This window comes from Protomyctophum parallelum, assembly GCF_964188405.1.
Source record: "Protomyctophum parallelum genome assembly, chromosome: 11".
NCBI classification, from domain to species: domain Eukaryota; kingdom Metazoa; phylum Chordata; class Actinopteri; order Myctophiformes; family Myctophidae; genus Protomyctophum; species Protomyctophum parallelum.
In genome coordinates, this window is record NC_139707.1 from 41,940,466 (window position 1) to 41,964,493 (window position 24,028).

At 44.4% G+C, this 24,028-nt stretch overlaps 1 protein-coding gene across 1 annotated transcript in view; it reads left to right on the forward strand.

Moving 5' to 3' along the window:
• Positions 1 to 784: 784 nt before the first annotated feature.
• Positions 785 to 24,028, forward strand: part of abi3bpa (ABI family, member 3 (NESH) binding protein a) — a 38,217-nt gene continuing 14,973 nt past the window's right edge. The window contains exons 1-13 of the mRNA XM_083777116.1: positions 785 to 1,368; positions 9,718 to 9,897; positions 10,119 to 10,187; positions 10,350 to 10,482; positions 13,878 to 14,059; positions 15,145 to 15,191; positions 16,068 to 16,113; positions 16,890 to 16,955; positions 17,195 to 17,272; positions 18,991 to 19,443; positions 19,917 to 19,994; positions 20,521 to 20,706; positions 22,288 to 22,353. Coding sequence (XP_083633242.1) covers positions 1,236 to 1,368; positions 9,718 to 9,897; positions 10,119 to 10,187; positions 10,350 to 10,482; positions 13,878 to 14,059; positions 15,145 to 15,191; positions 16,068 to 16,113; positions 16,890 to 16,955; positions 17,195 to 17,272; positions 18,991 to 19,443; positions 19,917 to 19,994; positions 20,521 to 20,706; positions 22,288 to 22,353 — 1,717 coding nt within the window. The 5' untranslated portion in view covers positions 785 to 1,235. The remainder of the gene's footprint in view (positions 1,369 to 9,717; positions 9,898 to 10,118; positions 10,188 to 10,349; positions 10,483 to 13,877; positions 14,060 to 15,144; positions 15,192 to 16,067; positions 16,114 to 16,889; positions 16,956 to 17,194; positions 17,273 to 18,990; positions 19,444 to 19,916; positions 19,995 to 20,520; positions 20,707 to 22,287; positions 22,354 to 24,028) is intronic.

The following is a 24,028-nucleotide window of genomic DNA, read 5'->3' on the forward strand; positions in this document are numbered from 1 at the left end:
TTAAGTATATGCGGTCTGCAGCACGTGATTCTGAAGGGCTCTCATGCCGCTGTGCATGCAGCGTTGCATGGGTCATAATGTGTTTCTGCTTTTGGCAGCGCGTGTGTGTTTTGTGGGATGACAGACAACGTTTCCATGGGAGTATAAATGGGAAGAAACCCCCCTACATTCTGCAGCGCTTTGGATACAGGACGATAACACAAGTTATCAACATTAAAAAAAAAAGAAAAAAAAAACTCTCGAATTCTCCTTTTTGTGGTTCCGAGCGAAGAAAGGAGGGAAAATAAATGGACCGAATCTGCACGTGTTGTGGAGGAGTGAGATGGATATGGCAAATAGTGTACACAGAACATTACGAAAGTCAACACAAGCTAACGGAGGGTGAAAGAATGAAAGAACGGACGAGAGAAAGAGATAATGAGCAATTGAAAGGATTAAAATGGCCTTGGGTGGGATGGAAAGCCAAGTTGAAGGGCACACGCCAGACCAAGGGGAGGAGGAGGAGGAGGGGGGGGTGTGTGTGTGTGGGGGGGGATGGGACAGAGGAGGAGGGAAGAAAAAGAGAGAACTTTTTTTTTTTTACACAGTGAGAGAGGAGAGACAGAGAGAAAGAAGGGTGGGTGGGGGTGGGGGTGGGAGAGGGAGAGGGAGAAATGAAGAAGGGAGGGGGCTGTGGCAGAAAGAAAGAAAGAAAGAAAGAAAGAAAGAAAGAAAGAAAGAAAGAAAGAAAGAAAGAAAGAAAGAAAGAAAGAAAGAAAAGAAAGAAAGGGCAGAGAAAAAGGACCTCGTATACGTGCAATGTGGAGTGGGTGGGGGGCGTCTCCCCTCATGTCCCCTCCCTCTCCTCCCGTGCCGGTTATAGATGGTGCCGGAGGAGCCCGCTTACGTCCAGACACCCGGTCCAGTGAGCTGTACTAGTCCTGAGAGCTACCAGACCTCAGAGAAGTAGTACAGCCACTATACAAACTATCTATCTACAGCATACATTCTTGAAGAACTCTCCTCAGCACCGCTCTCGTCCCTACACTAGCTATAGTCCAACTTTCATCCTGTTCACAAGGTTAAGTCAGCAGTTGTTTCCTCCCAGTAAGGTCCCTTCTTTTTTCTTTTCTTTTTTTCTTTCTTTCTTTTTTTTTTTTGCAAAAATTGCTTCGCTCAGTTCCTCGTCCAGCTCCTATAGCATCTAACAGCGAGCAGCAGCACGTTCCTCGTCACACCTGCAGAGACCGTCGGTGATGATGATGATGATGCAGCGCAGCACCGCCACCGCCGCCGCCACCACCCACACCTTCCTGGTCCTTCTCCTCGTGCTCTTCGTAGCTGGGATTGCTTTATCCGGCCCCTCCGCGGGCTCCCACAGGAGCAGAGGTACGTGGCATTCTGTATATCAGCATTGTGTGTGTACTGAAATATAGCCACTATATCAGAGGATTCTAAAATGTCCTGACATCCTTGACATGATTTAACTCTGAACCGTTTACACTGTTTACAGTTCAAGGATTAAATGAACGCTCACTTGCTGAGCAAAGCTGCTGGTTGATGGAACGCATTGATATGTGTATAGCCTACTGTATGTGCATTTGTGTTGGTTAGGTTTGAAGTCACATGTTGGGATGCACAGTAAGTTGCGTGGGGCTTGTTCAGACATGACAGATCCATCTTATGTGTTATTGTGATTCAGCCGAGACGAACTGTTGGCAGTTCTAATTTGTGTAAATATTTGTTGTGTGATCGATGCTGCGGTTAAGGGATATAGTAGAGATGTTGTATTTATGATCTCTTTGCATATACAGTATATGGCTACAGTAGATAATACCCTAATCGGCACATAATGTGGTCATAAGGTACTGTAGCTCCTCCTTGGGGTTCCCATTGCAGACACTTGTTTTGTGGGTGTATCCTCGAAGCAGATCTAGATGCACTCCATGATTACAGCACATGGCATTAAGACGGTTTCTCTGCTCCAAATGCACACTGAAACTTTTATTTATTCGAAAATATAAAAGCAAAAAACTCAAATCCCAACACTGTAAAAAAAAAACCTCAAAACTCCACACTGTACAGCAACGTATACGGCCATTTAAAACGTAATTGATTTGGAACTATGCAAACACTGGGTGTTTATGACCCAAGTGCGCTATTCCCATTTCCCTGAAATGAGGAGAGCAGACGCATGCGGAGAAAAGAGGTCATGCCGCTGCTCGCGGTGTCCAGTGAAAGTGTTTCCAGGTCGGTGGTCATGGGGGTTAGGCTCGTATGTGGACACCCTGGTGGGATATGGCTTTCCCAGAACCGTGTGCCCACATCACCCACCAAGCAGAAAATCTGTCCGGTTAACAAGCTAGCTAATTACTTTCATTCATTGCTTCTGGCAAGAGATCTTTTATTGTTTCTGTAAAGATTTGTATTAAAGAGCTCATTAATGTGTTTACGTCAAAGACCCTATGAAGGGAGTCTTGTGATGTAAACAAAAGACATATGGGAGACATGCAGAGCACAGACCCTTCCCAGAACTAAATTTTCTGCAGGTTTTGTATTACCAATTTGAATATATTGTAAACATAGCTCCCAACTAGTGGTTTCTTTTACAGACATAACCATAAAAAAGGGGCTTAAACAGGATACACTAACGCAAATTAGCCTGTATTGGGCCTTTCTACTGATTAAGATTCTCACGTCCCGACAGTTGTGGAAAACTGCAGATTTTCCACCAACGTTTGCCATATTGTATCATTATCCTGCCACTTGAACACACACACACACGCACGCACGCACACACACACACACACACACACACACACACACACACACACACACACACACACACACACACACACACACACACACACACACACACACACATGTACTGTACACCCACCCACCCTCACACATGCACTTGATGCACACATGCACGCACTGGCTCACATTTACACACACACACACACGCGCGCGCGCGCGCAGTCTCAGTCTGCGCACGCACGCACACACAGACACACACGGTCAAATAGATTTCTGGCTTCTTGTTGTTTGAGCTGATGGTGTGTGTGCAGCCGTGCTGTTTTCTGTGAATTAAAGTTGGGCACCCTTTAGAGACTTTGACGGTCATAAAAGTGATTTGAAGTGAAGAGAGTGGAGTCAGTGAGAAGAGGCAAGCGCAGTGGAAAAGACTGTGAAGTATTGGCTCCCAGACAGCCTCCAATGTGTTGCTAGCTAAACTTGGCCTGCATACAATCAGAGTGTGCAGATTTGGAAGTGGGATGAAAGAGTGTATGTGTGTCTTTGCTTTGGGAGGGGTGTTTATGGTCCGCGCTCGTCTTCTTGGATCACCTCCCCGGTGTTGGCTTGACGCGTGTTATGTAATGTGATATTGTAATGACATGTTTTGCATGCTTTTTTATTTATTTTCAAAATCTTTTTTATTTAAAATTTTCCGATAACAGAAATCTCAGGGGCAGGTAAATAATGAAAATACTATATGTTGTTGAGCAAAACACATGCCCCTCCCAGACAAAAGAGAAAAAGAAAATTCTCCCCTTCGTGTCCCAATTCAATACGTATATAAGCCAATTCCCAATTCCCCACCCTCTCTATGAGTACTCCATCTCTGCTAAACCCCCACAATAAGTCATTGGGAGGGGTGAAGATAGCCTCGGGTCTCCTCCGATACCCGCGGGCCGTCAAGCCACCATCTTTTTTTCACCTGACACTGAAGGGTCTGACTAAGGGGGCGTATCGAATGTGGAGGTATGCTATCCCCCCCACAGTTCCTCTCCCTCCCCTGAACAGGCGCCCTGTGCATGCTTTTTTCAACTATAGAAAATACGTATACAGTATGTAGCCTACTGTTTATATTTCACAGATGACTTTTTTTTTTTTTACAATGGCAGCTACAGTAGGTGTGGAGCAATAAGGTAGCCACACAACAGCTGTGCCAGTCAAAACATGCCTTATATCACGTGTAGAGTAATGATGAGGACAAGGAGAGGAAAAGTGGAGAAATTACCCGAGGGGAGTGGAGGACAAGAGAGATGGATTTAAGGGATTGAGAGGAAGTTGAAAGAGGGTCACGGAGGCTGGAAAGATGACTGAAGACAGATATGGGACAGGAGAGATTGAGTGAGGGTAACAGCTGTTGCTCGGTTAGAATCTGACACAGGGAGATATAGTGTGAGAGCACGGGGAATAAGCACAGAACCAGCCAAGGCGAGGGGAGAACGTGGGAGAGTGATCCCCGGCCCCGGCAAAGACTCTTTCCAGCTGGGCTTCGAGGTGCAGACTAGAGGGTCCACATAGCCTCCACGGCTCCCAGAGTCTTATAAAGCCCCGTTTCAGCAGATCTACAAGCTCACCACGCATCACAACAGCTATGCGTGATGTCACTCAACTATGTATATATAAATCACCCTTAAGAGTGTGGTTCCAGTGACAGAAGAGGATGTGAGAGGTCATGCTGGGATTGAACAGGTGGGTCGAGGTCCCCCCTGGGTGACAGCTATAGGGTATCTCATTAGGGCTAATATACAGTAGGTCAGCACTATTGATCTATATCAACAGACACTTCCTGAGAGGCATATCTCTCTCTCTCTCTGCCTCTCTCTCTCTCTCTCTCTCTCTCTCTTTACACTACTTACCAGTATTGCATGGCATGAGGCTCGAGGGATTTTGACACTTCACTGATTTAAATGAAGGCGACAGTTTTATACCGAGGGCCATTAAACATCTCTGCCTCTCTCCCCCAGCGGCGGAGGCCATGAAGTCCCTCACTATACAGTACCTCTTCCCTCCTCCATTCCCAATGCAGGACAGAAGAAACCTGAGAGTCCAACATATGCCAGAGCTGCATGAAATCATGCTGAGACTCATTATCTGTGCGCGCGTGTGCGTGTGCGTGTGTGTGTGTGTGTGTGTGTGTGTGTGCGTGCGAGCGTGTGCACGTGTGTTATTCTAGGAATTACATAGACATTATGATCCATGTAGATTGTAAAGTGTATGCACAGCAAATTACGTTGAATGCTTTTGAGACGAGTGCCTGACATCACGCAGTGGAGCAGATATAGCTGTGATGTTCAATTTGCGGGATACGAGTTCCTTATTTAGTCTGATCCAACAGTCAAGATGCAAAAGCAAACGGTTCTTCCACACGTTTCGCAATAAATCAGGTCGTTCCTGTTGTTGTCCCATTCCGAGACATTTGAGATGCTGCTTTTGGATATTTCTAGTTTATTACCTCACGGAAGAATAATCTCTCCGCATATAAACAGAGCACTTGCTTCCATGTACTGTAGTTCCCCTCATTTAGCGGGGGAAAGAAAAGAGGAAGTGTGAGTATAGTCATACAAAGACAGGAGAGTACGAGTGTGTTGCCAAGAATAATTAGTTTGGCAGTGTCAGACAGAAGGATGTAAATCAACAACTAGAAAACACTGACAGTGGTTCCAGAAATACATTATACACCAACACTACACATGCATATAAATGAACACTCACGCGTACGTACACATGCACAAGCATCATAAAGACTCTCTTAGGATTGCATGCGTGCGTGCGTGCGTGCGTGCGTGCATGTGAGCGTGCGTGCGTGCGTACGTACTGACAACCTTATTAACCCACTCCCTTTCCCAGAGGACCATCCATCATCACTGATGAGCCAAGATTGCCTCTCCCGAGCTCACTTGCCTCCAGTGAGTGTTTCCATTCAGCCTTTCCAGTGAAAGGGAGTTTCTCAGTTTCAGACCCAGAAGATCACACTGCCTGGCTCCTATAGTTCAGAACAGGACGAGGGCCATGGTGGTGTTTTGCTGAATGATGTGGCACTGTTTATTGTATGATCTGACGTGTTTATTGGCTGACTCTTTGCGGATTGATGAATTTAGCTGGTATTGTAATTACCGACGGACCAAGCTACAGTATTTTCTCGTTGCATAATGTACTTCACAGGATGATTCTCCATCTCTGGTTGGTCAGCAGTATATCTTGTACTCGTAGCCTTGGAATGCAGCTGAACATTGTGCAATGTTTCAGCGTGTGCTCCCCTCTCTACTGCCATATGAATGTGCCGAGAGAGCGAAGGGCTGACTTTAGTGATGGGATTAGGTTTTATTCCCTATACCTTAAAAGTTTTAACGAGATGCCATGGATGGTCTTGGATTTGCGTAAGCCAGTCTTTCAACACAGTATCCATTTGTAGCATTGTGTTGGATTCATGTAGTGTATTCTACTATTTTCAGACAGTTAACCACTTTAAACCCTCAATAAACTTGTACTTCGTCTGCTCTTTTTCCCTCCCTACACCAACTGCCAGGCGTTGTGTGCTTGCAGATTGGCTAATGTTCCCCTCAGGGATGCTATGGGTTCAAGTGATTAATGTAAAACAAATCACACCCGTGTGAAGTGAGGGGCGCTTTACCAACCCTTATCATCTTACATCATCGTGATATCATTATTCGCCGACCCTGAAGTCTTTGGGGAGGAGGTCGTATGGCGTTCGTCTTACGGCGCGCATGGACGGTCACCCTCCAGCAGGAACCTGAGAAACGGGAGAGGTGGAGAAAGTAGAGAGAAGAGAGTTTTGTTTTAATCGTTTGTTCCACTTTAGCGATGTGAATGTAGGATTTCTAGTGCCAATAAGCTCCTTTGAGGGGAGCAGAGAAAGGAGCTATACTATGGAGGTGAATGGGGTGGAGGTGGGATGCAAGAAGCCTGTAGGAAAGGCTGTGCGACGCAGCGAGGCAGGTGAAACATGGAGGGTTCTGGGCGGTATTGGGCAGGTATAATTAGGGGCAGGTAGATTGGCGTGGAGGGCGGAGAGTGGCGTGAAGGGCAGGGCCAATGTGTGTTTCTCCAACTCCTGAACATCTGTTGTTCCCACTCCATTTATTGTTTGTGTTAGTGACAAAACAAACATTAAACTCTGTCCATTGCCAATGGCGTCTTTAATGTTTGTTTAGACAAGACAAACATTAAACCTGTATATAAAAAAAAGGTTCCTATCGCACAAAATTTGACAGCACCACCGTCGTAACTCCGAGGACCCCCTTATAGGAGGCCCCTGGCCTCAGCTATCTAAGACATGTGCAGAAATATGTGGTCTTTTCCTCATGACTTTCATTAATTCCCAGATTTTTCGTGGTGGGCTTTGCAAGCAGATCTCAAAAGTTGCTATTCAAATGAATTCCATATGGATACAGTATATATTAACAACAAACGAGAAAGGGGCGCGTGTTAATGCATCAAGGATGGCAATTATGTTTCTAAGCTGTCAACGTCTCTTGATGTTGTGAAAATGAATGATGAAAATGTGGTAGAGGCATGGCGTTATGTCAAGTGTACACATGAGATTAGCTGGGGGGGTCAAAACGTTTGGGAACCCCCGCTATATATAGGCCAAAACATAAAGCATCACCATGAGGCCAATTAGAAAAGAATGCAGGGAGCAATTTCATTTTCTTTCTGGCAGTTTTCACAAGACATTTGGCAATGATCGGTCTAGTTTACAAGATTAACTCCGGACACACAGACAGACACACATTCTGGCCACAGACCTTTGCCTGCATGGTGGGGCTGGTGGAGATAATAAAAAGATCTCAAGACTCAAGACAAGGGCCTGGGCCGTGGCTCAGTGGTCCAGGGCTGGTAATCCAGTCTGGCAGTGTGCCGCGGGTTCGACTCCCGATCCCAACAGCCTTCACTGCATGTCTTCTCCCCATTTACTGTCAACCTATACTGTCTGTCCCTCCATAAGAAAATATAAAATAAAGGCGAAAGCCACAAAAACAAAAGACTCAATGCAACGTTTCCCTTTAACTTCACAGTGATGACAGGGTCTAGACACGGTCAGGTCCAAAAGGATGCAGCTACAGTATACGCCTAACGACCGTTGGCCTCTGGCACCGCTTGCACTCTCTGGACATGAGCGCGGACCACCCTTGTTTCCATGGGGATGAGCCCCATCCTTCAGATTATGCTTCAACACGTTGAAATCGGGTTAACATGTCTCAGTTTTCTGCTGCACTATGGTCTTCATAAAACAGGCTGCGGTTACACGAGCACGCATGCACGCACACGCACACGCACGCGCACGCACGCACGCACGCACGCACACACACACGTGACTTGGCGCATCAATGCCTTGACGGTCTGTTCTGGGTATACTTGGCTGTTGATTCTTCTCCTTTGAAGTTGATTGATTGTAGGGGTTATGACTGGATCCATTTCTAAAATCTTTATTCATTTTACGCTGGAAACACTGATAGGTCTAATAGTCCCCAAGTGGTGTGTGGGCCAAGGCTTTGGACAGGGTTGCTGTGGGCCTGGGCCAGTGTTTGCTTGTATTGGAGCTTAAAAATGTCTGCCAGAACTTTTCTAATGTTTTATATACTCTGAGCCCTCTCCCTCAGAGTCAGTCCCACTATTGTTTTATCGGAAACATTGAGGGGGGAAAAAAACAAATGCAGCTTTGATAGAAAGCACACAGCTGGAAAAGCATGGGACTATTTTTCGAACCCAGGGCTTCCCCCTTTTCTCTCTGTGTCTCTGGGTTGGCCTCTGACAACTGCTGGCATAGTGCCTCAAACAAAGTTCCACTATTTCATTTAACTCTTAAATGTGAGCCAAGCATATGCGCTGAGGGGAATACTGTCTTGCACAAAGCGAGTACATATTAGTTCTATAGTAAAGCGTGTCATATTTGCCACTCTCTCACCCACCGCAGATTTTGTTCTTGGACGAAGCACGCAAGCAGCTCTCTGACCTCACACACCATCACTGCAGTTGTTGTTAAGTCAGGGCTTTCGTTCATCATCAAAGTACATTTAAAGTATTAACAATTTCAATGCCTGCAATGTTGCCAGAGCTGTATTGTAACTTGTGAGTGCATGTGACTATAAAGACCTCAATCATTAGACACTCGTCAGGAACTCTCAGCCACCGTCCTCATACTTCCACCATTAATCATAAAATAAGTGCAACAACAACAACAACAACAAAAACAAAAACAATATCATGAGCTGTCCTGTGGGCTCTCTGGGAGACCTGTGGTGTACGTCCTTTGTTAAACTCTGCCTCCAAGCACTGGCAATGTGCAGTTGGGCTCCGTGCTGACAGACACTGTGGCAGGGAACATCAAGATGCTTGGCAGGGGCCTATACAGTGTGTTTATATGCGTGTGTGCATGATTTGTGTATGCGTGCATATACGTACACGTGTAAGTGTGTGCATTTGTGTCTATTTGTGTGTGCATTCTATTTTATGCCATGCTCTCTCTCTCTCTCTCTGTTTTCTAATTTACTTTCATGCCAAGTGTGGATTTACTCTAACGTTTGTCGTAATTCAAAGCCACTTTCATGAATCAAGGCATAACCATGCTCACTGCTAGCACCTCATGGAATAGCTAACGAGGTGCTAGCACACGCACACGCACGCACGCACGCACACGCACACACACACACACACACACACACACACACACACACACACACACACACACACACACACACACACAGTATAAAATGCTTTTAAGCATTATACTTCTAACTCTAACTGTAATGTTTCCACCCAACAAACACTTAATAAAACGTGTTAATAGGTGCACTCTCAGCTCGTTGTTCAGCCTTTTAATCATTGCTATTGCAAAAGCAAAGTATAGTGTGTGTGTTTAGTAAGAATCTCATCCCGGCAATTTTGAATAGAACATGTGCTTTCTTCCGTCCCCCGCTGCAGTGAGACGTCAGAACATGAAGGTACGCATCAACGCCACGGGAGACACCATCGTGATGAAGTTCCTGCGTCCCAACGCCGACACCAAGCTGGAGGGCTACATCCTGGGCTACGGCAGCAGCATGTTCTCCAAGCAGTTCATCCAGCTGCCCGAGAACGGACAGCCCTACGAGACAGAGATTGGTAAGGAATCGTTCTTTCATGAATGTTTTGGGCCTTTGTTTATAGTCATCGCTGCACGTCTGTGCTTCCCTGAGAGAGAGAGAGAGAGCAGCATATCTGTGGAGGTTCAGTGTGCATTCCTCCACATCACCATTGGCCCTGCTGCTATATCCCCCATGAGCCGTTTGGGCCATATGCGGGTCAACCTTTGTTTTGACTCGTCCTTCCTCTTGGTTTTTCAGATGCAGAACCCAAATACCTCATCGCTGTTCAGCCCATCCCACTCAATGACGTGAAGAAACACTGCACCGGTAAAAACAAATGAAAAGATTCCTGAATACATTTAAGAATATGTGGCATTAAAAATGACATGCATACGGTATAATACTATAAGATTCAACTCTGAAGCACGAGGTGTTCGACATCAAAATGGACCTCGGACTGATGGAGGGCCTTCTTCTCCCCCCTTATAGGGAAAGTTGAACTGGAGAAGCCACTTCATCTGGTCATTGGTTCCGTGACCCCGACCTCAGTGCTGTTGTCGTGGGGGACGCTGCTGAAGACCCCCTATGAGGGCAACATCATGAAGGACTGCCTGGAGGACGGGTGAGATTTACACACACACACATGCGATGGGGAGAACTGGACGGGGTAGTGTTACTGTTTCTTTCATTTCTGGGTCTGGGATGGTCATGCCTCTGGCGTGTAATTATGGATCCCACCGCGGCTCCAGGCAAACTCCGCCCTCGCTGCTCCAAAGCCCTGATGACGCACGAGTTTGTGATGTCTGTACATTGATTATTTCTCTTCTCGCTTGGTTGCAAAACTTTTTATTTTTATTTGCACTGGATGTTTGGATATACAGGTTCTATAGCAATATTAGACCTTAATTGCCAAATATTCGCTCATGTTCTCATCATGTATACTGATTACTTACATTTTGGACCAAATGGCCATTGCTGAAGGCGAGCGTGAATTATTAATTTATTATGAATGAATTATCATGAATTAATGGAAGGCGTGCGTCAGTTTTCACATGCTGGGACCTGGGATGAATCAGCTGTCTACAGGGACGCAAGGCCAGAGCAGCAGAGGGGGGGCTTTCCTGGGGTTCTGAACAGCAGCTAGAACTGTGGTGCTATGGGTCACACTGATGATCCACACACACACACACACACACACACACACACACACCGACGTCGCTCTGCCGACCCCTCGGGGGTCTGTGTGTCACGGTGCGTTCAGAGGACACAAAAGCAGTGCGACAATGTCAAGATCAAAGTTCAGGATGTTTATTTTCTAACTTAAACTCCCCATAAAATGGGGCAGGCAACATAAGGACTGAATGATACAGAATGGCTTGTGGCCAAAACACAGTACATATACACACTGACACTAAACAACTATCTGACAAGGAGCTGCACAAACTGGGGCATATAACTAGACACAGGTGAACTGAAACAGACAATCAACACTGGGATAGGCTGACAGGCAAAAAGAACACAGGTGACTAGGGTTACACTAATACAGGGAGGTGAGACAAGGCAACAAGGCAGACAGCAAAGCACAGTCAGGACACTACTACAAAATAAGATACACAAAACCAACAGAGTAACAGAAAACCAAAACCGAACAGAACAGGAACACATGGCAAAATACAGAAAATACTGAAATAACAGAATAAGTCCATGTGTACAAAGGCAACAATAATAAGAAGCTATCTATAGTCACAGTTCAAATTCAAAGGCAGCGGTGCAGTGTGTGACACTGTCTCTTTTGTGCCCATACTGGGGAGGATGGGGGAAGATGAACCACTTTTTACTTAAGTTGTCCTGGAAGCAAGGCAAAATGAGATGGCAGTCAAATCTAATGATCTACACATATTTCAGGATGTCCTCTATCAATTGAAATGATGAGTAAGCAGCTATGACAAAGGGCCATGAAAATATGACCTTTTCAAAAAAACTGGTCATGTGGCTCAATTTGCCCCAGGTAAGGGGTAAGTTCATCCAAAATTGAACCACATGATATTTTAATGTAAATAGCTTAAACTTGAACAGATAATGTATTCACTTATTGAAAATAATGTAATAACAGTTTTCCCTTTAGCAAATAGTCTTATTTATCTGTTTATTTATTATTTAAACAATATAAAGACAATTAAATAAAGTTTGTTATTCAGAACCTTATATTAATATTTGCAATATTGTTAATACAATATAGCAAATTTGCAAACATTTGCAAACATCCAAATTAAAGGTCATTCAGTATAATTTGAGTAGCAAATACTTAATACAAAAATATGAATGGTGATTCACATTAAGAAAATTGGCTCAATTTACTCCAAGGAATTGGTTCAACTTGCCCCATGGCCACTTTTTGACAAAACATGGCTAGCTTAATGCTCCAGGCTAATGTTTAGCTAAATGATTCACATGGGTTTTATACATTGGTATATCACCAACATGCATGATATATAAGTTTAGACCTGGGTGCTTTTGCTTTAACATAAAAAGGATTATTCCAGAAAAGTTTTTTTTTTACTTTGACCAGCAAAAAACACTTTTTTTGTGTATAAATGTACTTTCCACTTTGTCCATGTGTCTCTCATCTTCACAGTCAGGTTGAAATGGTGGGTGTGTCCTGATTTTGAGGTCACATGACAACTCATGTGTGTAGTTTTAAAGATACAGGGGGTGGTTCAACTTACCCGACGGTTCATCTTCCCCCATCCTCCCCTATATGGAGATATCTTTATCTGTCGGTCCATGTCTCTTTTATGCCCATAAAGAACCATGATGTCATCAGTATATGCCCACATATACGGGCATGCCCCCTTTTGTGCCCATATATGGAGCTGACATGTTTATGTTGTCATAGTGACGTAGCTGTTGGTTTGTTTATGTTGTCATAGTGACGTGGACGTTTGTTTTTGGCTGAGTCAGAATGACATCAGAGGTCCGCCGGCCCACCCTCCCATTTTAGAAATAATAACTACATTGAATCCACGGGAACATACTGTACACACAGACACAGCTTATTTTCTTCCCCCCATTTCCTGAAAAGTAACGGTATTGGACATACAAGGTTTCTGCTGGATAGTTATGATATGATTCCCTTAAGTCTCTCGTATTACGGAGCTTGCAGTGCCAATACATAGAGTGTTCACAGGTGTTTAGGAGAGGAGTCCTCCCACGAGGCCTAAGTCACACTTCCTCTTCTCACTGAAATCCCCCATTCTCTCGATCCATATGGAGAGAGAGAGAGAGCAGCTTTGGAAAAGCCATTGGAAAGCTTGACCTCACTCGGCTATGACTCTGCCTAAATCTTCTGTTGGTTTTATAAATTTACTAATGTTAGTTTCATCTGTATCTCCTGAAATAAGGGGGAAAGAAACATGTAGTGCTCGTATAGCACTGCTAAAAGGGCAATGGAAACTGAGCAGTAGAAACTCAGATATATAGGCCTATACTTTTTACTACAGTAGAAACTCAGAAAATGTACTACAGTCTGAAACACAAAACCAAAAGACCTAAGTAGAGACAGAACTTTTAACATAATTTAGAAACAAACATTTTCTTTTATTAGCTGCCTTTAGAGCCACATTTGTGGATTAGGGGTGATTGTTTAGTTGAAAACATAACATTTTCACAGCGTGGCTCTGTCTTGAAGGCAAAATATCTGTGACTCTTTTGTCTGTCTGTTTGTTCCGGGACTAATCTCGGAAACCGCTGGACCAATCACTACCAAAATTAATGTCTTGAGCATGCTGCCAGTAGGCCATGTTGTTTCACACATGTTTTATAGTTTTTGAAGGATGGAAGTAAATGGCCATTTCAATAATGTTTTGAATCCATGTATTCCCTACACTGCCCCTTGACTCGTTTCACTGTATGGTTCCTTGTTTGATACAGATATATTAGCTCTTTTGAGTTTGCAGTCATATTATACAGTAGCATATTGTATTCTATAATAAATGTTTTGTTTTGTTTTTGTCTCAGACACTACACAGTGCGTTATCGTGAGAGGAATAGGAAGTGGAACTTCCAGACGTGCCCCACTAGCGACACTGTCATTGACAACTTGAAGCCCAACACAAACTATGAGTTTGGAGTGCAACCCAACTCTCCAAATGGAAATGGAATGTGGAGCAAACCAGTCGTTCACAACACCAATATGGGGGGTAGGTGGTATAACAAAAAACATATCCTCTTCTTGCAGTACATCTTGTACAGGCCCAGGGGAAACTGTTGCGCCCTTCTTTGTCCTTTGTTCCAGGTTAACTGCAAAAACATAGACATAGAGAACATAGAGACTTAAGAAAATATTTTTTATTTTTATTTTTAGAACGCTCATATACTTAAAGGGATATTTCACTTTCAAAAAAACTTTTGGTCAGTTCATCGTCTACTCAGGCTTATGTGAACACCCCGGAGAGTTTTTACTTGACTTGATTCAGTATTTAGATATTTGATATTAAATGTATCTGCCCCGTCCCCTTCCTATATACAAACCCATATTGTAACTTCAACCTCCATTTTAACCATGATAGATTAATCGAAAACACCCGTCCTTTTTTCTGGTGAGTCATACTGCCGTCCTGATAGGTGTTTTTTTTAGCTTTATTCTTTCCCTGATGCTTTTTATTTTCAAAAAATAAAATACATTAAAAAAAGTAATAATTAGTGTCAGTCACCAGAAAAAATGAGTTTGAATTTACAATGGGTTTGTATAGGAAGGAGGCGCTATAGGCAGTGCAGCGAATATGAATTTGGAATATCTAAATACTTAATAACTGTCTGGGGGTGTTCACGTATTTGCGAATACGATAAAATGAAAGTTTAAAGTGAAATATCCCTTTAAGTGCTCATAGTGCTCAAAGTGAGGTTAAAACTAGCAAAGTTTCGGTCCTGGGACCTTCGTCAGTGCTATATGGGCCTTCCTTAAACTATTTATGCAGCGTTTGAGTCTTTTTCTGCAGTACATCTTCGGCATGTGCACAGTCAAATCCCAGTCTTAACTTCATTTAACATTTTGGAGTTAAATTAACATTAAGGATTTGACTGTGTGTATTACCAAAAACCACAACCTCATATGCACTCTGCAATAGCTAACTTGTGAAACCCGCAACCTCTGTATAGTTATTTCATGAGTCATTGTGACCCACATCTTCTTCACAACATCTTTGCAATGTTATGGTTTTGATTAGTTTCTTTCCATCTGTCCCACTCATTTGTTTACTGTTGTATTGTGTATTGTGTTTTCCAGAGAAGTCCATGCAGAAACCCTATAAACCACGTCCTGTCAAGCCTGTGGTATGTATGTCTGGACACCATTCTGTTTCAATAATCGTTTAAACAACTTTATTTTGTAGATTGTTGTTGAGGCATTTTCTACCTACAGTAACATGGCCTGCTGGGTTCAGAACTACAACATGGCCTCATGCTGGTTATGCAATAGCAAATGTAAACGAACCTGGAAATACTGTACATTTTTACGGAAAGACTTAAAGCTCTACAGGTGCATTTTGTTCTCTGTTTTCCAAAATAAATATCTTATTTCGGGGAATGCGTCTGAAAGCCAGCAGTATGCTTCTGTGATGGTGTATAGTAGTGAGCATTAGTGGGTGTAATATGGTCTCATGTTTGGATCATTTTCTTTTCCATCCTGCTGATGAATGGAAACTGCATCAGTGCAGCCAGAGCTGACCAAGCCAAAACGAGCAGACCCATGACTATAGCTTTACTTCTGGAATAGAAGAGCACAAGGGAAGAGGAGGAGCGGAAATGTGGAGAAAGCAGAAGGGTGTGGAAGAGAGTTGAGGAGGGAATGATGGAGAGGTGATTGTTGGTGCCGAGTTTCTGACCGTGAAACGCCGTCGCGTCACATCGGCCCCCATGCTCATAAAACACCACAGCTGCTGAGAATCAACTGCAGCACTGGCATCTCTTAAAAAGCCCTGTTATACTTCTAATCTACAAGCTCTACTACAACGCACCACATTGCGACGTGTTATGTGAGCTTGTAGATTTGCACAAATGTGCAGTGAGAGGAAGACGCATATAGCGTGAAGATTTTGTCTGTTTATAAAAAAGGGATTTTGGTGGTTTTACTATAGGCTGCCCATCTACATTACATACTTGGACTAATCAGAAATGTCTTAATTAATGTTCTCGTCTTTCTCCTGACAGAAACCCTTCATGACAGGCACACGCTTCACCTTCCCTCCCCGCCATGGTAAGCCAATAGAGACTTTGGTCAACGCACTGAAACCTGTTTTAATACGGCAGCGGTCGTTTTACAAGATGCAGTGATTTATCACTGCTCAGAAATGTCCGTTTCAGCCCCCGTCACTGACCCTTTGCTTTAAGACTCGGAGCTGGAAGAATTTTAACTGGATCTTTTTGATTTATCATTTTGCAGACATCCTCATCATCATACCCAATCATGTTGTGTAATCTATACAATCTTCCCTCGGCTGGTTTATTGTAGGCTAGAGGAGGATAAACCACAGTCAAAGTGTTTCCTGACAATGAAGTTGTGTGCAGCATATAATATACTCTTTAACTGTTTGTTATGATTGAGCACTATTGTACAAATGCACATACTAGTACACATGGATCAGGAGCAGGTCACCCAATGACCCGTGGGTTGGTGGTTCGAATCCTCGTCCTGTCTACATGTCGAAGTGTCCTTGGGCAAGACACTGAACCCCACTTTGCCTCAAGTTGTTGCCACCATTGGTGTGTGAATGTGGGAAGTGAGGACGCTGGCGTCGACTGTTCGCCGCTTCACCTCCCAATGTATGAATGAACGAACCGTTGTAAAGTGCTTTGAGTAAGCACGTAGTGCATAGAAAAGCTCTATAAAAATGCAATCCATTATTATTATTATTATACTCCACATAGCCATGGTATATTAACAGATGCTCTATTTTGCAGGGCTGAAATCGACGTCTTCAGAGATGATTGATTTACTTTTTAATATTAATCACTTTCCTTTGTCCTTCCCAGTTCTCCATAATAGGACGAAGGGCAGGCTGCCCCTCTTCCGGAATGTAGCCTCCAAGACAACCCTCGGTAATGACCTTTGTGACCTTTAACTTGGCTCAAGGGTTTTTTGTTTTTTTCTTTCTCGTCTCGGAAAAAAAAGCTCCTGTCCACAACTCTGATCTTCTTTTCTGAACTCTCCATCTCTGTCTCTTCTCAGGAAATCTTAGAGAAGTCACCGTTCGTCCACATCAGTTGTACTCACTACACACTGTAGGGCATAAGTATATATTTCTCCCAGATTTCATGTTGTACATTATATTCCTCAGCTCCGACCCCCACCGCTAGACAGGATTCCCTGTCAACCGCTGGAACCACATTGCCTTTGGTCACCAAACAGCAAATCGGTAAAATGAGTCACAGAATTGTTTTTTCAAAAGCGCTTCATTGGCACTCAGCCTGGCTGCGTGCAATTACAGGCTTGGCAGAAGGTATTATATTCCGGAAGGTTGTCTTGTTTGTAAAAGGACTGCATGAGCAAGAGTTGCATGCATGCTCTGAGTAAGAAGATGTAGCCTACATCCCCACGGAAGCCCCCGAAAGCGAGAGAGAGTCGGTTCATAATGAGGCGAAGGTAGGTGGCCTTGGCTTCACAGCATTTTAAACAATGTAGTTCATAGGTATTCAAGTATGGCCTCCATGGTTCTGTTAAGTTTTTCTCCTGCACTGCACTGACCAATATGCCACATAAAATTCACGCAGAAATTGATAGTGAATCAATCAAACACATGTGCCAGCTAGCAGTGCTGCGGAGGCCTGGACTTGACTCACCTTGGTCTACATGCAGTAACCACATGTTTGCGCAGAGATAGAATGACCTCTGACCAACTCTGAGAGCATTGAATAGGTGCTTCTCATTCACGCAATACGTTACAGATCAGTCACATCCCACAAACTTTGTGTCCATGTCTTTCTCAACATTCCACTCTCTGTCTTTCATCTCTTTACCAGTATTCCAGCCATTGTCCATTCATTTTTTCCCCCATCATTATGGAACTTTGTATAATATGTGATCATTTTCTGTGTTTTACTGCCAGATACTGTTCCTGTCAGTATTAATGTCCATTCATTACTTTCCTGATCATCTTCACTGTCTTTTTTTTTAAAACTATATTTGTTTCTTTTCTGATCCCAACCCAGAAGCTTTAGCTTTCAGCCGGATGCGTTGTAGATGTGAAGTCTGCATGGCAAAGTTGCATGCACCAACCTTTAATAGTTTTCTTTTTTTGACTTCTACTTTTTTATCTTGTTTGTGACTTTTGTCACAATTTTCTCATTCAGTAGTTATTTAACTTCAAACCTCATCAAGGCCAGCTATTTTTACATCCAATTCTGTTCAATGTTAGTAAGGACACTGTGCCAACTACTGTATAGTTACAGTTACATAACTGAACTGCCATAATAACCCAAGGAAGTACTATAAACATTACATGCGGCCATAAAGATGAGTAGAGGTACTAAACGCCTGGAATGTCCTGTTATCTCTTCTGTTGCTTTACTGTTCCCCCTCTCTCTTTCTCTCTCATATGCATTGTGGTGAAGCACCTTATCAGATTGAACAATCAATCTGGAATGGTCCATCAAAATCCCACGGCAGGCGATCAATCAGTGGCCCATTAAAACCTCATGTCTCACAGCCCCCTTAGAGGCAAAGCCAATGGATTTGGACGGCCGTCAATATGCATGCATCCTGGGGTCTGGTATAGCCCAGCCTGTGTGTAATATTACGGTTGTAACACTGCAAATAGCTCCATATGGGCTGTTCCCCTTTGAAATTGGATTCCCTATATCAGACTCGTGCCAGTTCAATTCATCATTTTAACCCCTGATTTGGTCCAATAAGTTCTGTGAGACCTAAAACCAGCTGCTACAGTATTGGCTAATATGCAGGTATATGATGCCCATCTCACTCTTCCATCTTATGATTTATCTGTTTTTCCTAGAATGGTTTAATCCACCTTTGTGTTCTTTGTTTTGAAAGACATTAAATTGACGAAACAGGTGATTCTTTTGGATATTGAATGTTGTGCCATCATGGCTATACTTTTCTCTCTCACATACCCAGGAGGAGGAGACCAGCCCAGATCTGCTTTCCCTCCCTTCCTGGATATCCCTGTCACACCAAAGCTCCTTCTTACCCTGCCCATTCGCACAAGCCATGCCTCTGTGACGGTCCCGCGGACAAAAGGAGAGAGACCGCAGGATACACATGCCCAGGGCCAGCCCAAACCCAAGATCAAACCCCAATCCCTGCCCAAACCCCAAACCAAGCCCATGCCACCGTCCCAGCCCAAGTTCAAACCCAAACCTAGACCCCAATATCAGCCCCAGCCAAAGCCACAGTCCAAGCCCAAGACCCAACATCAGCCAATGATCCCACCCCAGCCCCGAGCCAAACCTATAGCCCAGCCTCAGAGTAGGGTTCAACCTCAGCCTCGACCTGGGCCTCAGATCCACCCTGAGACCAAGACCCAGCCTCAATCCTCCAGGCTCAACCAAAGTCAGACGGTCTCTCCGGGTAATAAAGCCCCTGCTCTTTTCCATCAGAAATATAATATATATACATCAAATTGTACGTAAATTTTAAAGGGGGGGGGGGGGGGGGGGGTATTGTATTATTTTCTCATTTTAACAGTCACAATTTGTGCAGTTATTGCATTGATTAATTTAAATCATACTAGGATCATTCGATTAGTTACGGATCACAACGGGTCTTTGATAGCACACCCGTTAATCAGCCTAAATCAGTCCAATTGAATGGTCTCGTTTTACAGCATTTCTAACCATACATTTCCAATATTCCTCCACTTATATGTCATGCCCAAAACCGTGTTATATTAATAACCATTGTTTGATTCAGAGACCTAATATAATGACAATGTAATATGACAGAATGGATCATGTAGGGACATGCCTCCTTTAGAATTCGAGAATTGTTCTAAAGTTGAACAGAATCTTCAGATAAATAGTAAAGTTCTCTTCCACATACAGCTCCTAGTCATCCAGCAGAGAGCAAGCCCCTGGCCATCCCTGCCCTGGCTACAGAGAAGGCCAGTAGTAACAATCTGGGTAAACATACGATGACAGTCTTGTCCCATTACCGTCCTCTTGTTGTCATCAAGCCACTCGAAACCTAACGCTTTCAGTGAGCCTTCCAGCTGTCCATCAGTCATTGGATGATGTCAATGCTTCCCCCCCATTATTCCACCCTCCACCCTGTACGTGTGCTTCCCCCACCACCCCACCACCCTGCCATTACTCCTGCCTCCATCGCTGCCTCCATTCTCAGTCCGCCACACTCACTCACGCCACCCCTCATCATTCACAGCCACAGACGAGTCCCCGTTGGCTTTGCCTACCGCGACATGTCATTTACGCTTGTGTCACGTCATTCTTCAATTCATTCCCCCCCCCCCCCCCCCCCCTCTCTGCTTTCCTCTTTTTCACGTTCCTATGCAGTTTGTATTCACTGATCATTTCTACTCTGTTTATTCCACCCAGGTCTGCTCTCACGCAGGAAGTGGATTGTAACCTAACTTGACCTCACCAACTCCCCCCCACCCCACCCCCCACCCCTCCCTTCTTTTTCATCTAGGAATCGGCATCCAGAAGCCTGCCGCAGGCGCCCCACCTCGCTCCCCCATTATCCCAACAGCCAGAAACACCACGCTGCAGTCTCGGCCTCGGGTCCCTCCCATTTCCACCAACACTAATGGCCTCAGACCATTGGTTCCACCCAAGAGCTCCTCCAACTCTTCCCTCACCTCCATCATACCTGGGGGTAATGGAACACTCACGTTCCCCTCCTTCTCTCTCTCTCTCTCTCTCTCTTCCACACATCCTTTATTCCCATGTGACTAACTAACTACCTCAGATGTCCCTATAATCCCTTCCCAGCTAGGTTTCCCGTGGCTCCTTTAAAAACACTAAAATCTGGGGAATTAAGTCAATACATTTAATAGCATTTTGTGCAGTATAGGCATTATATTTGCTAATGGTTTAAGGAAATTGGCATGCACAGTGGCCTCTATAAAACATTAGTATGTATTTCTTTTAACATATAGGAGGCGATGAGAACCTCCGCCATTAATAGAAATTTGATTGTGTTACCTTACCTATAGCTACAGTCATTGACACCTGGCTGTGTGTAATCTTTGTGTTATTATCAGTTGTGGTTTGCTAGATAGGGATGAGCCAAGACGGGGAGATAATTTGATGAAAAATGGGTGGGGGGGGGGAGGATATATTCCGGAGGTGGTTGACTCTGACAGGAAACGGGGCAAGGTGCAATTTACGCTGAAAGACATTCACGTCACAAGCCATTAAAAAACAATTACTGAACTGGAATTTATATCTAGAAAACATACAAATCTGTCTTTGCCCTTAACTCGTTTTGAAGTGAATATCATATACCGCACGTATTTTCCTGTTGACTCTTTTCTTTTCACGCACGCACGGGTCACACGCACGCACGCACGCACGCACGCACGCAAGCTCTCTCATGCACCTATGTGTGACTCTTCTGGATTTCAAGCTGCGAAATGAGGGTCTGAGGGAATGTCTGACAGTTTAGACATCGGGTTCAAATGACCACAGCAGTCTAGACCCACCATTGAGCCATTGTGAGCCTTTCTCTTTCCCAGTCCTCTTCCTTTTCTCTCTAAGCTCCCCTCACAGTCCAGATGTGCCACATGTGCTCCCGGAGGTCCTCCCTTTTTCGGTGTACATTTCACACCTTCACCTAAAGGAACGGTGGCGTCTTTGGGGTCAAGGGTCGTTAACATGATTTACGCTCCGGCTGGCCCCGGCCCGGGTGGGATAGTCTGGGCCACAACACTGGCCAGGATACACCACTTTTTACACTGGCCATGCCAAGCCAAGCACTGGCCAGCCAGCCAGCACCACCACCACCACAGCCTGTCTCGGTCACTCATTTATCTCTCTCTCGCGCGCGCGCGCACACACACACACACACACACACACACATACACACAGGCATGTATGCACGCTCGCAGACAGACATGCACACAAAAAAGACTTGAGGAAGGACGTGAGTCAGAGGGTTAGTCAAATGATAGCCTAGATGTTGTGCTTTAAAGTCTCGCCAGTTCCACTTGGTATGTCTTTAGCATGTGCATAAACCAGGTGGATGAAAGCACAAACAACTGACCAGCTGTACAAAAGAATAATAATGTGCGTCCTGGGAAAGACACCCGTCCATCTTTGTCTTCTGGATCTCCGTTTTCCTCTGCCTCGCATATAGGGCTCCCTTTGGTGTTCCCTCATGTGAACACATGTCTGGCATGTTGACAGGACATGCAAGCATTTTCATAACAGACACCCCTCTTCTCCCTCCCAACAGCCGACGGTGAGCACCATAAGGGCCATGGCCTTCTCAAACCTGTGTTGAGCTCCAAAGATAAACTGGGTAAAGACGAAAACCCGAGGCTTGACTCTCAGTCTCAGTGTCCCTCACCCACTAACCTGTGTCCCTGAGAGGCATTGTTTTGTCCTGTCCCCCCACAGTGTCGCTGACCTGTGCTTATGTCACAATCCCTTGGTGCTTTGTGTGGCTAGCGTCTGTGTTGTCTAATTATGTACTGCGTCATCAGCTGGGACTGAGGCTGAATCTCCATACTCAATACTTCTTCCTCGTCACCAGGTGTGTGCCTGTCAGTTCCATCAAATTTTGACTATACTGCGCATGCGGAGCTGCAGTTGTGACAACATCACACAAGACTTTGGTCAATTGTTAACTAAAATGCTTCCAATGATTAAATCCAAGCCCCGTATGGTGTGAAGGATTGATGTGGTTTGCCCCCATTGTTCGACTGCATTGTTTCCATGGTGCCCGCCAGGCTCAATTAATCAAAGTTAATTGGATCCATGTCAGATAATAATTCATCCCATGTCTGGATCACATGCATTCACGGTGACACTCCTTTCACTCCCAGTTGCGTGGAGCTTTTTGAGGAGAGTTGTGCTTCAGTTCCACGTCCCAGCTGGTGTGTGTTATTTCTGGAAACTTGGACGGTTTCAGAGTCCTTCGAGGAGCCAGCCGCAAAGCAAAGGCTCTCTGGAAGTAGCTCTACAGAAAATAAGTACACTTTTGTTGCCTGCCATCCTATACACAAATCCAAACCAAATGACCAGACCTTCTGACAAGGCTTTGCAACAATCCTTTTTTTAAAGGGGATTCAATGGCTAGCTAGTTTTAATAATAACCATAGGTATTGCATGAATATTGAATATAAGAGTTAAAAAGTAAATAGTAAAAAGTAACATGTTACAATTATTATTTATTATATATGCCATTCAGCTATACAATATGGGCCTATTTCTACTTGGATTTGTTTCAAAGCCTTGCTTTTAGTGGACTGCAGGTGTGTAATGGACAGTGTCCATCCATGAATCCCCTCTGAAATGTGTGTTGCAAAAGCAACAAACCTCAATGATGTGGAACAGTGGTATGTATTTCTCTGGGAATATTTTTCTGGGCAGAGCTAGGGTAAAGCACTTTGTTTTGACTGAGCGCATATTTTCACTTTCTTTGCCTGGAGATGAGAGGATCTGACACAAACCAGCCCTAAAACCCTGCTGTTTTAACTCAAAGTGTGATAAAAAAACCTTTGCAGCATTCGAGGGCTTTTGCACCCCTAAAGGTTTAGCCTGGACATTGTGGAGTGCATTGTACTAGGCTACTATACATCATGAGTGGCCACTGGCCATTTCATGTCGAGGACCCCCAAATTGATGTATTTGGTCGCGGAAATACTTTGCGCGAGGGTCCCCCATAAAAGATTTGTTTGTTTTTTCAAGATCTTTCAAAATGTTTGAAAATAGATCTTTTCCCAATGTATAAAATGGGGTTCACTAGTAAGAGACCACTCCTCTACTTAAGTTAACAGGGTATTGAAACAGAATGAGATTAATGTGGAATGGAGTGAGGAACCCAAGGTAGGTGCTCTACTCGGGATGAGCTGTTGGTTGTATCTGCTCCGCCGCTGCCCGCTGCTCCCCCCCTGGATTCCGAGAGAATCGAGGCAGAAGGAGGGGGTTGGGACTTGGGGTGGAGGAGGATGGCAAATTTAAAGAATAGCTAA